At 39.3% G+C, this 15,626-nt stretch overlaps 1 protein-coding gene across 1 annotated transcript in view; it reads right to left on the minus strand.

Moving 5' to 3' along the window:
• Positions 1-1,734: 1,734 nt before the first annotated feature.
• ASZ1 (ankyrin repeat, SAM and basic leucine zipper domain containing 1) overlaps positions 1,735-15,626 on the minus strand; it is a 43,359-nt gene continuing 29,467 nt past the window's right edge. The window contains exons 10-13 of the mRNA XM_062018537.1: positions 9,918-10,030; positions 4,621-4,726; positions 3,791-3,901; positions 1,735-1,950 (exon numbers count right to left, since the gene is read on the minus strand). Coding sequence (XP_061874521.1) covers positions 1,735-1,950; positions 3,791-3,901; positions 4,621-4,726; positions 9,918-10,030 — 546 coding nt within the window. The remainder of the gene's footprint in view (positions 1,951-3,790; positions 3,902-4,620; positions 4,727-9,917; positions 10,031-15,626) is intronic.

Consider the following 15,626-nt stretch of genomic DNA (forward strand, 5'->3'; position numbering starts at 1 on the left):
GGTTGAAATAATTCCACTTAGGTAAAAGTATCTCTTGGAAACACAGTCTGAACAAAATGCCTGCCTGCTTCATCCCCAAAACAAGAACCTCCCTACACGCTGACCCAACATAAAAACCCAAAAGATGATAGGTGGTAAAAAGCTCTAGTAACGGTTGTGAGCCATCTCATCCCTGGGCAACTGCATTAGCGCTGTAGTTGGAGCTAGTCACAGGAGGAGTGCTGTGACTACTTAAGGCTCCATGTGTATAAGCGGCAGTTAAAAGTGCACTTTACAGATTTTTGTATGTCCATGGACTCATCCTTGTCTGATATTGCACCTGGCTAGTTAAGGATTAATTATAAGGTAATATGAAGAAACAAGAGGACTACTTTTAACCTATTCCCTTTTCTCTACTGTGTTGAAGTCTCTGTGCTGGTAATATGTGCACTTCTCCACTTCTGCTGGTAGGTGGTGGTGGAGAATACAGCTTATCCTCTCTGACCCAAAGTTGGGAACGGAATGGAAAAAGAAAAAAATCTCAGCTTAAGTTGTATCCAGCTCTGGCCTCATCACTCTGTAGGATGTTCCTTGCACTGAAGGAGAAACCTGGGAGGAAGGAGGTAAAACAACGGTAGTGACAAAGAAACACACTAACAGGCAATGTAGTTTTCTCAAACAAAAAGCTGAGAACAATTGTGACAGCAATTGGAGTAGCATCTGACTTTTTATCTTCTCCTTAGTAGTCTCTGGAGGAAACATCAAAGATGAAGACTCCACACAGCACCTCTGAAAACAGGGAGAGCTAAAGCATGGAATACTCATTGAGGCTGACAGTTTTTAGACTCCTTTTGTATTTTATCTTGACAGAAGAATGGCTCTTCAGAAATATTCAGAATTTTTACAAGTGTTTATTTGAAGTCTGCAAAACCATAACTGATTTGCATTAACTTATACCAATTCCACTTTTTTTCCAACATAGCTGTTTTGGTAACCAGATGAAAAGCAGATCTTAGTGTTTCACTGCAAAATTACAGACATCTTAAGTGGAGAAAATATTAAGAAAAAGATTACTGTACACATAAAGCTGTTGTAGTGAAAGACCAGACCAAGACAACACGTGCTACTACCCCTTCTAAGTTGTTTGCATTTTTATAGCAAAGGACTACTACAATGCTTTGTAATAGATGTGATGAAACTCTTAACAGAAGCAAGCATCCATAAGGAAACATGACTTCAGACATAATTTGGGTATCATAGGTCAGTGGGAAACGACTTTTTAGGCAACGTGTAACAAGATCTCCACAGTCCTGTAATGGTGACAAAGGAAAAAGAAAAGGTATATCTTACTGGGAATTTTTTCACATGACAGATTCACATGCAAAGCTGGAAGACAAAAGATCTTCACCAACATAAAATTGAGGTACTTGCAATATTTTTAACCTTCCCAATCCTCAAAACACAGCTGTAAAATGATTTTGCATACAACCATGTGACATAATGAGAAACATTTGCTTATGTTCACCTCTGAACAACAGTAAACTAGTACCTAGTAAGCAATAATTACAGCTTTACACCCAAAACAGAAAAGCAACTTTGACAAGTTTTTAATCTATACCAAAACGAATTTTGGAAATAAACCCCTAAGATACATTTAACTTGCAGTTTTATTTTTTAGGAACTTTACATCAAAGTATGTCCTGGATGCCAACAGTACAGACACGCAAAAACTACACACATTGTCACAGACTTGGCTCAGCTGCTTATGTTCAGAGGCATGATGTGACCAAATTTTCCAAAAGTATTCATCGCGCTAAAGACAGGGTTTTTTTTCTTGATCACTACCTTAGTTATAAAGAAGACAAAACCAATTCCAAACAACACTACTGCTCCCATTTTTACTAATCTTTTCCTGAAGATCGGTGCTTTATCTGGAAGTTTCACTTGGCTGGGTTCACTCTCCTGTTCGTGCTGAGGCAGATGTTATGTTCATGTAAAAAGTGAAACAGATTATATGAGTTAGTGTGAAAGCTTCTTAAGTATGTGATAAAGTACCCAGCCCGAAAAATTTGCATGTATCTAGGATCGATATTATTTCCTCCACCCTATCTCTGCTCAGCTTCAATAGAAATAAACATGTGCAAGCCTTTACCTTTTTGATGCTCAATCATTCTGTAATATATGTATGTATCTACATTCTGTAATATGTATTTGAAAAACAAACCGTTCACTTAAAAACTTAACTCCTTGGGAGTAAAACACACTGCTAATAGATGCTACAAAAATCTAATAACAAAACATTTAAACTCCAATCGTCAGATATTTTAACCAGAACTTCTGCCACGGCTAAAATAAGTTTTTACTGAAAAAGCAAGTGAAGTGTGTAACAGATTAGACTTCTTCAAAATGAAAGGCAGAGTGGGGAAATACCTCACAAGTGCCTGCTTGGATGTATGGTGGAGCTGAGGGTGGCCTTGCCCTCAAGTGCAGCAGGGTTACGTTGTGACTCCCTAGCCCAGTCTGCAATGCTGGGAAGGCTGTCTCATCTAGTGTGCTTCAAAAATTACACGCTACAGATGTAACACATACTGCTGGCAAAGTCTTGTAATGACAAAGCTTTGCAAACGTTAATGAAGACTTTAAGGGAATCTACACAAATTTCTTATCTTAGAGGTTGAACTGTTTCACTGAAATTGGCACTTTTCATAAAAAAAAATACTCTACTCTTTCAAGGGTGCCCCATCATTAGGTAGCACAAAATGTTTTGTATTAAAGACATCTTCGGGGAAGATCACAAAACACGACAGTATTTTAAGAGAACAGGAATTACATTTTGGAAGGAATTAGAAGGCTAATATTTAAGACCCGTATTTTACACCGAGTACAGAGCCACCCTGCTTCATCTTGACAGCTACAAAATCTTCAGAACAGATTGAGAGCCAAGTCAAGTGGCATCAACTCAGATCCCCTCCAGCCCTTGTAATTGGCCTGTGTATACAAGAGGCAAATGTATACATAATTGATTTCTACATATGCAAAGAAAAGGAGCACAAATAGCTAAAAATTTCTCTGCCACAATCTATCTACCTCTTGAATATATTTGGTGTTAAGTGATTTATTGGGAGAAAGCTGTTATATTACATTAAATTTACTTAAACTAGAGGAAATTGCATTAGTAGCATTACACTCAAGCTCCGAGTTCCACATGGCTTCGTTCAGCAACAGATTCCTTTCTGACACCGATGCTCCATTTACTCTACCCCAGCAGCCTTTCCTTTTACTAGCCTATTACTTAAAATGACCCCATTTGACAAGAGCGTGTCATTGTGTTGGTTTGAGAATGACTGATGTGGTGCTAACATCTAGCCTTGACCTCTCCCACCCTCTTCTTTTGTCACCCTGCAGAGTTATCTGGCATGCCTCCCATCCAATCCACAAAACCTTAGTATCTTCCTTGTGAGTCAATAATTCCAAACAAAAGATTCCTTAATTAATAAGTATTCAGAGTGGCATTTATGCCACAGTGGTTGTCCAAGTGCACAGAGATACATTCCACTCATTTTCTTCCTGTGGCAGAAAGAAAACGATTGACTGTGCCCTCTTTTGGAGAGCATCCACGCTGTGTGACATATTCTAGATTATTTCTCATTCTGTCTATGGAAAGGTGGAAGGAATAGAGGTGGATGCAATGTCCAAGCTACAGCTAAAGAACCTGTGGCAGATCAAGGAAAGGAACATTCCACTAAGGACATCAGCTTTGAGGCTGCAGGTAGAAACTTGCCCATTAACAGCCCTACTCAGGCATACCCACCTTCACCATCAGGTCCTGCATTTTGGTTACTTCTTCTCGCAGCTTTTCAACACTGTAAATCGAGTCTTTGCAGGATTTAGGAAGACACCTGGTCGGTGCCCACTGCACTATCTGTGAATAGATACAGTTATTTGCCAGAATTACTGTAGGTTACAATTTAATATACTTTATTTAATGTATCACAATGGTAGGGCTTGGAAGGGACCCTTAGAAATCATCTAGTCCACTCCCTTTCTAAAGCAGGTTCACCTAGATCAGGTCACACAGGAATGTGTCCAGGTGGGTTTTGAAAACCTCCAGAGAAGCAGACTCCACATCCTCCCTGGACAGCCAGTGCCAGGGCTCCCTCACCCTCACAAGTAAGAAGTTTCTCCTCAGGTTCAAGTGGAACTTTCTGTTTTCCAGCTTGTGCCCGTTAACCCTTGTCCTGTCAGAGACTACAGAAAGACTGGCCTCAGCCCCTTGATACCCATACCATAAAAGAGAACTTCAGGAAAAGTCTGTAACAACATTTATGCTGTGTTTGCAATGTATGATCTATGCATAATGTAAGCCACTACTCTCTCTCAGCCTTTGGGGAACCTTTTGCCACTTCCCCTATCAGCAGAAACACGAAGAAACGGATCTATCTCCTTTAATTGAATGGCTGAACTATTTGAAATAAACTCAATTTTTCAAAAAGTGTCCTTAAAGAAAGAACATTGGACAGCTCTATCTAACTATATAAGGATCATGATAAGTATTCATCTTTTTCATTGTACAAGGTAGAATAATATTCTAGAATAGAATGTCATACTGCCAAATCAATCTTTTTTTCTTTGGTTGAATACCTTGTGAGAATTTTCAAGAAAATGCTTATTCATGGTCTGCACAGAAACAATCAGCTTATTACACTCTTTGTTCAGCTGCTGAAGAAACTTGAGGAGTTCATCTTCACTGCAAAAATAAAATGATATTCCATTATTCACTAAAGGCTGTAAAACTTTTGCAAGTTAAATATTATCTATGCACTTTCAACATTGGCTAATGAGTCAGACATGCAGTTTCATTGCATAAAATCAATCCACTGTCATTTTTTAACACAGGGCAGTAAAAAACTACAATGAACGTCTCAGCAAATGCTTTTGTTCTTGATGTTCCCCTTCCCCTCTTTGGAAGAATAAGAAATCATCAAGTTACTAGCTGAATACTAGCCGGATATTCCAGGTAAGATACACTGAAAGCTGAAAAATGTCACCCAAAACCTTTTGGAAACATTTTATTAACCTCCACTTCTGTGTTTCTCACCAATCCTGTATTACCAATGAAAACATTTAACTACCTCCTACACGAGTAGTTCAGTAACATGCAACACATAGTACCTGCAACACACGGTTTTCCTGTGTGTGTGTTTCACTGGAAGCCTCAGAGAGCATTTTTCCTAAGTCATATGGTGCTGTCCAGAAAGTTGCTGCCACTGACTGGAGAGAGGAAAAGGATGAAGAGGTTCATCCATTTGTTTTACAGAGTGAGTCCTCAAACACCTGAGAAGTGCCAGTATCTCCAGCAGAAAAACTTCCACTAGCTATAAGCCGTTCAGGTGAGTAACAAGCAGGGCCAAGAGGCAATTTCAAGTTCTTATCGCAATGGACTTCCCATTATGTTTTCAGAAGGATCTGAATAAATCAATGCAGACCACAATGTTCCTCTCTTCGCTAGGCCAATCTGCTACTAAACCTAAATGAAGGATACTCACGTTATCTTTGTTGCTGCTGCTGCTTCTGATGGCAAAAAGGCATGCATGAAATTTGCCCATACAGCTAAATGCCAGTGTGGTGCAAGGATCTAAACGGAGACTGAATTTGGCCCCAGATTATTACTAGCCAAAGTTTTCCTCACAACATCTGTGATTTGCAACACTGCCAAAGTATTGAGACTTTTAAGCCAGAAATATACTGAAGTAACAGTAGGGATGCTTGGGGTTAAAACCCAAGACTGTTTATGGCTTTTATGAAGATGGAGAAGTAAGAAAGTGTATTAGTTGGCTTTTATAAAAGCAAATTATTACTTATTTTGGAAACTTAACTCAATATTTAGGGTAAAAAATCCACACTAAACAAAATAGTCACATCTGGAGATAGTCTGAGAGTTTCTCCCACATTGCTACAGTCAAGCCATGCTCATGAAAATCCCCTTCTATTTAAAAAGATAAGTTTCTGGGAAGTTAGGATCAGTTATGGCACATCCTGTGTTTTGTCACAACCAAAATTATTTTTGGGAAGTCTGGAAGGATTCTCAGCAAAAAAATAATTATGAAATGGGGAGGAAAAAAAAAGAAAAAACCCCTACTTATACTTGTCATAATTCTTCATTATCCCAATATTATACCTTTGTTTTCTTAAAAACCCTTTTCATAGAATTTTAAATGTGTTGTAGTGCCACGTTCTTATATTTGCAAATGGAAATCATGTTTTCAAAAAATAATCACCTTTTAAAGAAGAATTACTGGCTGTCAAAACACCAGTGGCTAAACAGTGCTAGACACTCTGTGAGTTTATAATCAATCAGTTCAACATTTTCTACTATGTTAGTTTTTCTATGACTTAATGACTGATTTTCCTTCTCACTGAATGACTTTGAACAAGTGGGAAGTAAAATCTTTATATAATAGCATGTAAACATAGCCTATGATTTTAGTCTCAAGGTCAGATTCCTAGAATACATGTCAAGCCATTTTCTAGACAACCACGCAGTGCTTGCCATAACTAAAATGCTGTCATATCTTGTGTTCTTCTATCTTTAATAAATCCTTTTTTTTCTGGTTTTGAGAACTACATATAATCTAAACCCATACTGTACTGGGAATAACACACATCACTGGTGTTTCAGACTGTTTTTTATTGTATTTGGCCAGACATGCAGCGAACTGCTAACTTTTTGTCTTTCTCCACTTACTCTCTCTGTTCAATTTTTTAAGCTGTTCTGCTCGAACATATACACTAAACAGCACTACGGAACAATCTCAGAAAAGCAAACATTTCTAGCATAAAAAATGCAAGAAGCTGAAACTGGGCAAAGTGCTCTGCAGCTAATTATCCCTTGCTGAAGAGTCAACATCCTTTTCTAAAGGTGCCTATGCTGGACAGCTAGACACCCAGACGCCTGGCCTACTGCCTCAGCCCAGCAGCAAAGCCTCTGTTTTAACTGCAATGGCTCAGGTGCTGTCAGAGTACTTACAGGGTATCCAGATGATACTGGCTTGTACCCTTTGGAGTGCTGGAACTTCAGTCTTACGGCATATGTACTAGTTTGCACCTGAATTCTCTGCTGAATACACACTTGTTTTGATGGACAAATCTCCTCATAGACTAGAAGCAGCTTCTTGCATTAGGACACGAATGTCCTGCTCTCCCAGCCCATTTCAGTCTTTCAAAATCGTCTCAAAATGCCTTGTATGTCCTCTTACATCCTTGAGCTCAAACTTGGCATCATGCTGCAATAATGTAACTCAAGCAGGCTGCAAAGCCTCTTCTGTAGTGGACAGAGAAGTACCAGCATGAGGAGGGAGCAATGAGAGTATGTAAGAATGATCAGACAGGAGTGTGGTACATACTAGAGAGACTTGTGTAACTAAGACAAGGGGCAATGCCATAGCAGGACCACATAATAACGTGACCAATAATAAACAGTGTCAGTGATCCAGATGCCTCCAAAGGATCGTGATGTGTAAAGAATGAACTTGAACCCAAGCACATACTTTGGTCCAATGAACAACACAACATACTCTCCCAATTTTGTCTGAGACAGAGTTAATTTTCTTTCTAGGAGCTGCTACTAGAAAGCTCCCAAATGTTTGAGATTGTGGTGAGAACAGTGTTGATAACACAGAGAAGTTTTGGTTATTGCTGAGTGATGCTTGCAGAGCGTCTAGGCCTTTTCTACCTCTCACCCTGCCCTGCCAGTGAGTGGGCTGTGGGTGCACAAGAAGCTGGGAAGGGGCATGGTTAGGACAGCTGACTCGTACTGGCCACAGGGCTGTTCCATACCACAGAGCATCATGCCCAGTATATAAACTGGGGGAAGCTGGCAGGGTGGGGTGGATTGCTGCTCAGACATCGGTCAGCACGTGGTGAGCAACTGCACTCGGCAGCACTTGGAGTTGTTTTATTTGTTGGGTTTTTTTTTCTTTCTTTCTGTTTTTGTTATATTCCTTTTCATTACAATTATTAGTACTCCTTTTCGTTACAGTTATTATAATAATTGATGATTACTTCTGTTGTTATATTTAATTTCATTTTAATTATTACACTGGTCTCATCTCAACCCACAAGTGTTACCTTATTTTTTCCCAATTCTCTTCCACTGATGTGGGGGAAGGGGAGAGGAGTGAGCACCTCGGTGCTTAGTTGCTGGTGGGGTTAAATCATGACACTACAAAGAGTCTAGCCTTACAGTATGTACCCCAATAATGCAGACAGCTCAGCTCTCCCCAGTATTTTGAAGAGGGAAAAAGTATGTTACAGAGTAGCAGCACAGCTGTCAGGTCACTATTCTAGCCAGGCCACAGCAAACAAGCAACACAATGCTACGCAAATGGTGGCGGGACTGGGAAGAGAGGAACAAGCACAGAGAAGCTAACTTACTAGTGATGCAGTACAAGGAAGAAGCAGTATCTCCAAACCGATCCTAAGTTATACACAGTTCAACTGAGTAAAGCCTCTGAAAGACAAGCCACAAGTCCATTTCTAAAACTTCTGAAAAATAAAATTTCAAACTAATCCTATTTTGAGGAGCTCTTATTCTATAGTTACAGGAAGAAAAAAGAGTAAACAGACGAGCACAGAATCTAAATTTGAGTCTGGGTCTCTCTTCTGGGAAAAAAAAAATATTTACACAACAAAACAGAGAGTAAGAGGTTCAAGAAATCTTAAGACACCTATTACAGCCTTCAGTCTTATTTTTGTGCTGGATATTGAGGATGCTCTATCAGTGCTTGGGGAACTGATGAAGTTAAATAAAGTTGCTGAGGGATGACCCGTGCAGCTCGAATCTGGCTTTCACGAGACTGCACAAGACTATACTAAAAGTAGGAGAGGTATTGCAGAGCTCATGCTTAAAGCTGTAAGAAAGACCCCGTAATGTGAAAAATATTAAGTTGGAATGGAAGTTTGGAGGAGTAACACTTTCCTAAAGAACAGTTTCCTTATAAACCAATTTGCACTGATACATAAAATCTGTAAGGAAATCATCTTACAAAGTTCTTAATTTGTAATACAAAAAAAATGAGGCCTTTTAGAAGCAAGTGAAAACTGCTTCCAGTGGAAGTGAAAAACAAAGAAAAAATCCTGAATCTATACAGAAGTCACATGTATGATTTGAGAAAGACAAGCAGAAGTAATTAATTTACATTTGAAAATTAAAGCCCTATACAGAAATTATATGCATTTCTCCTTCCCATGCATCTTTTTACTGCATCTTACAACCAGATGGATTTTTCACTGCCAGACTAGCAGAGGCTGAACACAACGGAGAATGACAGAGACCACATCATGTGAGGTTGGTAAAGGTCTATGCCACTCCTGAAGAGTGGGGAAGCAAGGAAGGCAGGACCCTATTTCCACGGAGAAATTTAAAAAATAAATCTGCTCACAGAAAACTATCAGAGAAATTAAAGAATGATTAAAAACTGGAGCTCAAGAAGCCAGTTTCACAGTTTATGGTATGAACACAAGGTAGTGAAAATGCTGCACATCAAGGCCATGAAGGTAAGGTCAAGTCTGAGGTACAACAGCACTGGACATTGCTCCTTTCAGGGCCATAGTTTCTTTCTGTCTGCAATATATTTGGGGATTTTTTCCTCAATAAAAACCCAAAGGCAGTAGATAGGACGCAACTAAGATATTTATAAAGGTCCTACTGAAATGAAATAACTAATGGCAAATAACGAATGGCAACACAATCAATAAACTGAATCCCACAACAGGAATCTATTCCTCCAACTTTGTACAAAACACAGCCCTCAGTCCACTAACACGCTCTTGAGAATGTTATGCATGAGAGAACTTTACTTTTGAGCTATGGAAAACAGTGAAGTCACCTTAAACCGCTGATATTTCACGTAGTTATTCCTTAAATATACAGTTAATACCTCAATTCCAGCTTTGTCACTTCAGCGAGGTCTCCAATGTTTATTCCTTCCTCTTGTAGACTGCTAATAGCATCTAGGAGTTTCTGTTGATCTCCAGGATTTGTAATGCCAATCTAAAGAGTAATCCCAAACACGATTTACTTTTAATACTTATTAGACATAACAGTACAGTCCCAATTATTATGTGAGCTCTATTAAGAGGCAAAAGGAGTTTAAGTTATTGCAACCAACTACAATGCATGTAACTGCCAAAGGAAAAAAAATAAACCAACAGAAAATGTTCAGTGATGCAAACCAAAATTACAAGAGTTGAGAAAGAGCCAAACCAAACTTCCACAGGATACTCACAAAAGCTGTTTAAGGTTAAAAAAAACAAAACAAAACCAAACCATTTCTTTCAGTACCCCTGTGTTGTTAGGATCTTATGCTCATCTGTTCCAGAATCATCTCAGTAATCTCTTACAGCAAAATAACCAATCATCATGGTGGTGAAACAGCACTATCTGAGAAAGAGTGGAAACTATCAAATCAGCATCAAATGGAGAATTTTACAGAAAGAGGCCAGACCTTAAGGGCTTTTACAAATTTTTCTGTGTACATTTTTTTTTTCCAGTAAGAGAAACTAGACTCCTAAGATGTGATACCTCTTTCTAAAGTCTTATTTACTTACAGAATCTCATTTAAAAACATGTTACGTCTACAAAGCAATATCATTGGTTTACATTACCTCCAAAATCTCAAATGATCAGAAACTAGCAGAGCCAGAATATCATCTTTTAAAAAGACATTTCAGCCAGATGTTTCTACCATGAAACAGCTTGTAAAAGTAGCCTTTTCATATATCTGAAGAACAGTGTAATTATAGACTCAGAAAGGATTTCTCGCCTCAAGTGAAGGCCAAGCCTAAATACTACTAGACAGCAGTTTACAAAGTCCCTTAGCTCAAACCAGTTTGAATTCTATACTTTTGGCTAATGCTGCAAACAACAACCAAAAAGTTCTGAAGTGTTCAAGGCCTTTTGTCTCTTCAGCTGAAGAAAAGCACAATTTTCTTCAGAAGACATATGGTAAGTAACTGAGATTCTCTAAGTGACGCCTGGGACAGAAAATGTCAGCTATCTTATCCATCAACCACCTCAGATTAAAATGTAACTCATATTTAAATTCCAGGCTGAGATTTTGTCTTGCAAAACACTTAGAGAAAAAAAAGTAGTTTGTTAAAAGGGAAATGTTTCTGTGGCGCGTTTGATACTTTTCCATGCTCACCTGACAGGCTACTGTGCAAAGCAGGACTTCTGACGGTAGCAGCCCTATGGATGCTTCTCCACACAAGTGAAAAACCTCATAATGCCAGCTCCGAGTATGACTTTCTTCTTTACTCTCCAGCTGAGTACCTGGACTCTGCAGGAGTGGACCACTCTAGAATTTCAGACCACCGCAGTCTCCAAAGCTAGAACATATCGGGCTCCCACTGATATTCTGAGGACCTACAGTTCTCTGCTGTAGCCTCAGAAACCTGCAAGATGTTAGTGTTTACTATCTCCCAGATATGTGTAATTACTGGAGAAAGAATTCTGCACAAACAGTTGACAACACACATCAGATCAAAATGTCAGGCAGTCTTGCTGTCTCAGATGGTGCTGAGCAATTTGAGGGAACAGAAGGTGCCTAGAGAAATGCTTGCTTTGTGTGTGACTATCATTCTGACACCCAGTGTTCATTGTGGCTCTATAAAACGGTCCTCCAGGTTCTCCATCAGGTGTTCAGAAATCATAGATAACATGTAACTAAGGGCTCACAGGTGTGTCTTTAAACATCTCAAACCATGTTATGAGGCTACAGACAAGTTCGTTCCTCAGTAATGTAAAACCCCAACAAGACTAATTGGGAGTTTAACTACAGGTGCCAAGAACTTTTGAGTTTCCAATAGGTTGCCATGGGTACCTGAACAAATTGCACTCAAGTCTCTATGGTAAATACCACTAGTAGCCTTTAGAGACAAAGATCTGCATTTCCTAGAAATAATTTGCTCTAATATCGAGCTGTAAGTTTGCTCAATTTATTAGTTCTCAGGTTTGCCTTGTGGAGCCCTGTCTGGTATGAACGAAGGTTTTCTTAACACTCTCAAAGAGTCACAGCAGGCACTTCACGATGCAGAATCTGATTTATATAAGAGCAGCAAATTTACTTTTAATTATAATTAACAAATGAAACAAGCTCTTCTAGGGTCAGAATGGCTGTTATTCTCGAACTTTAACATTCTCTTGCTTAAAGCAGAAACTATTGAGAAGATTAGGTTTGCTTTTGACTCCATCTTCTCATTCCTGGAACAAGCAGATCAGGATACAGCTGACTAATGCATCAGGAACTTTGTACTTTGCTTCCCTATAAATGAAACACATCTTCACACTTCTGCAAATGGGCCAGTGCCTGAGCACCACCACATCCTGAAGACAGGGTTTAGGAAGTAAAGAATGAGATAAAAGTCATCATAGATAAAGCCTTTCAATACCACAGTAATTCTGAATCAGAGGTACTAGGTGCAGAACTTGAGAGAGACAGACCAGTCTAAACTACTTCCTAAAGCAGACACATTTTCCTACTCTAGACCACCTCTGCCAAACATGAGGGTTACCCAAAACCTCATTATTCCTGCAGTGATGAAGACATGGAACAATCCCAGGGCAACCTTTGAAGGTGCTATTGGTTCAATTATATTCTGTAGTCCTAATGACACAAATATTATTGTGAAGTGGCCATATACTTAAGAATGTACAAGTGCTAGAAACAAACTTGCTTATATCTGTAAAACAGACCATAGTCTGATTTTAGGCACGTCAATTCTAACCACATCTCTTTTATTCTTTACTGAAACCAATACATAAACAAAAAACAGCCCCTGAAAATCCATGCCCTGAACTCATCAGCATGGACTTTTCTGTCATAATTTCAAAGGAAACAAAAGAAGAGGCAAATAACAGGCTACCTTAACACACAAAAGATGTGATGCTTCTAAGATAAAACCGGTGAAGTTATGCATGAACTCTTACATTCTTGTCACTTTGCCCAAGTGGCCATTGTTTCCAATAACCTGACAATTTTCTGCCAAATATGAAACGCATTTTTTCTTGGGGGGGGGGGGATGGGGATTAAGAAGGAGAGTCCTGGAACTGTTAGGTGGAAGCAGGCAGACTAGATAATTCCCTAATTTTGAAGTTAAACTTCTGGGTTATATTTTGAATTTTGATGGTCTGGCTTTTCATTATTTACTCTCAAACCCTAAACAGGATGCCAAGTTCTTTTATTCTAAACTAATAAACATGTGAGAAAGGAACCTTCTTAGTCCTAAATGCATGCAAAAGTAAAATTACTTTTGTTGCTATCTTGTGAGACAAATGCTCATAAAAACCAGACAAAGAAGACTGAAGTGTTACGAGTGCCACAGAATCAGACTAAAACCTCCAAATGTTCAATATACATGTCCTGGTATATTGAACAGACTTGTCTCGGTATGGAACAGTTTATAAGCTTAAGGAATGCAAGGATTTCAGCTTGAAAGAGTCATTGTTTAGGCTCTGTTGTAGAATACAGATAAAGATATTTACAGAGAAAATATCTTTCTGATATTGTTTGATGGAAGAAAGTGTATCATGTTAGTGACAGGATTTCTCCCCAGTTGTCTGGATACAAAGCAGCTTGGTTCAGAGGCATCCATCAGAGGTCATCATTAATCTCTGTAGTAATAAGATCCAGGCTCTTTAAAATAGCTGGCTGTTAGTTGAAGATCTGCCATCACACTAAAAACTTCCAACTCTGCGAGTTACAAGGAAACAGATTAGATTTGTTCTATCAGCAATGTGGGGAGAAACTGTTAGTAGAGCTCTAAAACTAGACTGAATCAAGACTTTAGTCTAAATTGTGAAGAGCTAATAAAGGCACGAGTTTTATGCAATTTTTTAAATTCCCAATTGAAGACTCAGTAATTAACTTATGTCCATGCACAGAGCGACTTATTTTCCAGGAATTGTTTCCTGCTGTGTCAGGGATAATAGGCAAAATAGCTCTGTTCCTTTTGATATCATCTTCATATGCAACAGCAGCTGATCCAGGTATGTATTTCAGTTTGTCCAAAAAAACCCCTCTTTGTAATACAGAACCTCCAGCATGTTAGAACACTGAATCAGAAGTTATTAGTTTGTATGAAACTATATCTCTTCAGGGAAGGAACTGTAAGGATTCGCTGTTCACTGCAGTTTACAATTCTTTCCCCATTCCCCAATGTCCCTTGGACAAAAAAAAGTTAAAATTGCAACATCAAAACAGATGATCAACATATACTCAGTTAGATTCGCAGTTTAATGCAATCATGACCCACAGAACAGTTCAGTGATGAAAAGAAAGCCACCAAAATCTCCTTGACGAGCAAAATTCTTGTCAACGGGGGCTTTAGGATTCATATAAAGCCCACACTGTAAAGCTGTCCAGTGGGCACTATCCTGAGGCTTCAGAAAAGCAGCCACATCAGAACACACTGACATGCTTTATAATGTTTAGGTCTAAGTGAACTCTTAAAAATACCTTCATCAACAAAGCTCCGTATGCCTGCACACTTTGAGAATCCAGAATTACTTCTGTCCTCTGCCAAAATGCTCAAACTGTACTCAGTTACAAGACAAAAACATAATGAAAACCATCCTTGGGTCACCAGTTCTGAAGGCACATTAACATCTGTATGCAAACACTGGTTCCAGCTGCTAGAATACGTCTCCTTGGCACCAGAATAGAGGGGGAAAAGATGACACTGAGAACATGGTTAGCAATAGTAGCAGGGAGCAAGCTTGAAGCAACTATTTCAACAAAGTGTCTTTGGTATCCCAGACCAGGTACAGAGTGCTCAGAAGAATCCTGCAATCTGAAGTACTTGTGTTGCTCCAAGGAGACTCCTACAATCGGATTTTATTATGGCATTCACTTGTAAGAATAGCAAGTCTTTCTTACATGAAAGACTAAGGAAAAACAACCACTTTACGTCAATTGGAAACTAAAGCCCTGTAATCGTAGAATCATAGAATGTTAGGGGTTGGAAGGGACCTGCAAAGATCATCTAGTCCATCTAGATCAGGTCGCATAGGAATGCGTCCAGTCAGGTCTTAAAGACCTCCAAGGAAGGAGACTCCACAACCCCTCTGGGCAGCCTGTGCCAGGGCTCCCTCACCCTCACAGTGAAATAGTTTTTTCTTATGTTTAAGTGGAACTTTTTGTGTTCCAGCTTCGTCCCATTACCCCTTGTCCTGTTGCTAGATACAACAGAAAAAAGGGATGCCTCAACCTCCTGATATCCACTATTTAGATGTTTTAAAATATTAATAAGATCCCCCCTCAGTCTCCTCTTATACAGACTAAACAGCCACAGTTCCTGCAGTCTTTCCTCATAATGAAGATGCTCCAGTCCCCTGATCATCTTGATGGTCCTGCACTGGACTCTCTCCACAAGTTCTCTGTCCCTCTTGAGCTGGGGAAACCAGAACTGGACACAATACTCCAAATGAGGTTTCACCGGGACAGAGTAGAGGGGGAGGAGAACCTTCCTCGACCTGTTGGCCACACTCTTCTTGATGCATCCCAGGATGCCATTGGCCTTCTTGGCCACGAGGGCACATTGCTGGCTCATGGTTAGTTTATTATCAATCAGGACTCCCAGGTCTCTCT

Source organism: Colius striatus, chromosome 1 (genome assembly GCF_028858725.1).
Source record: "Colius striatus isolate bColStr4 chromosome 1, bColStr4.1.hap1, whole genome shotgun sequence".
NCBI classification, from domain to species: domain Eukaryota; kingdom Metazoa; phylum Chordata; class Aves; order Coliiformes; family Coliidae; genus Colius; species Colius striatus.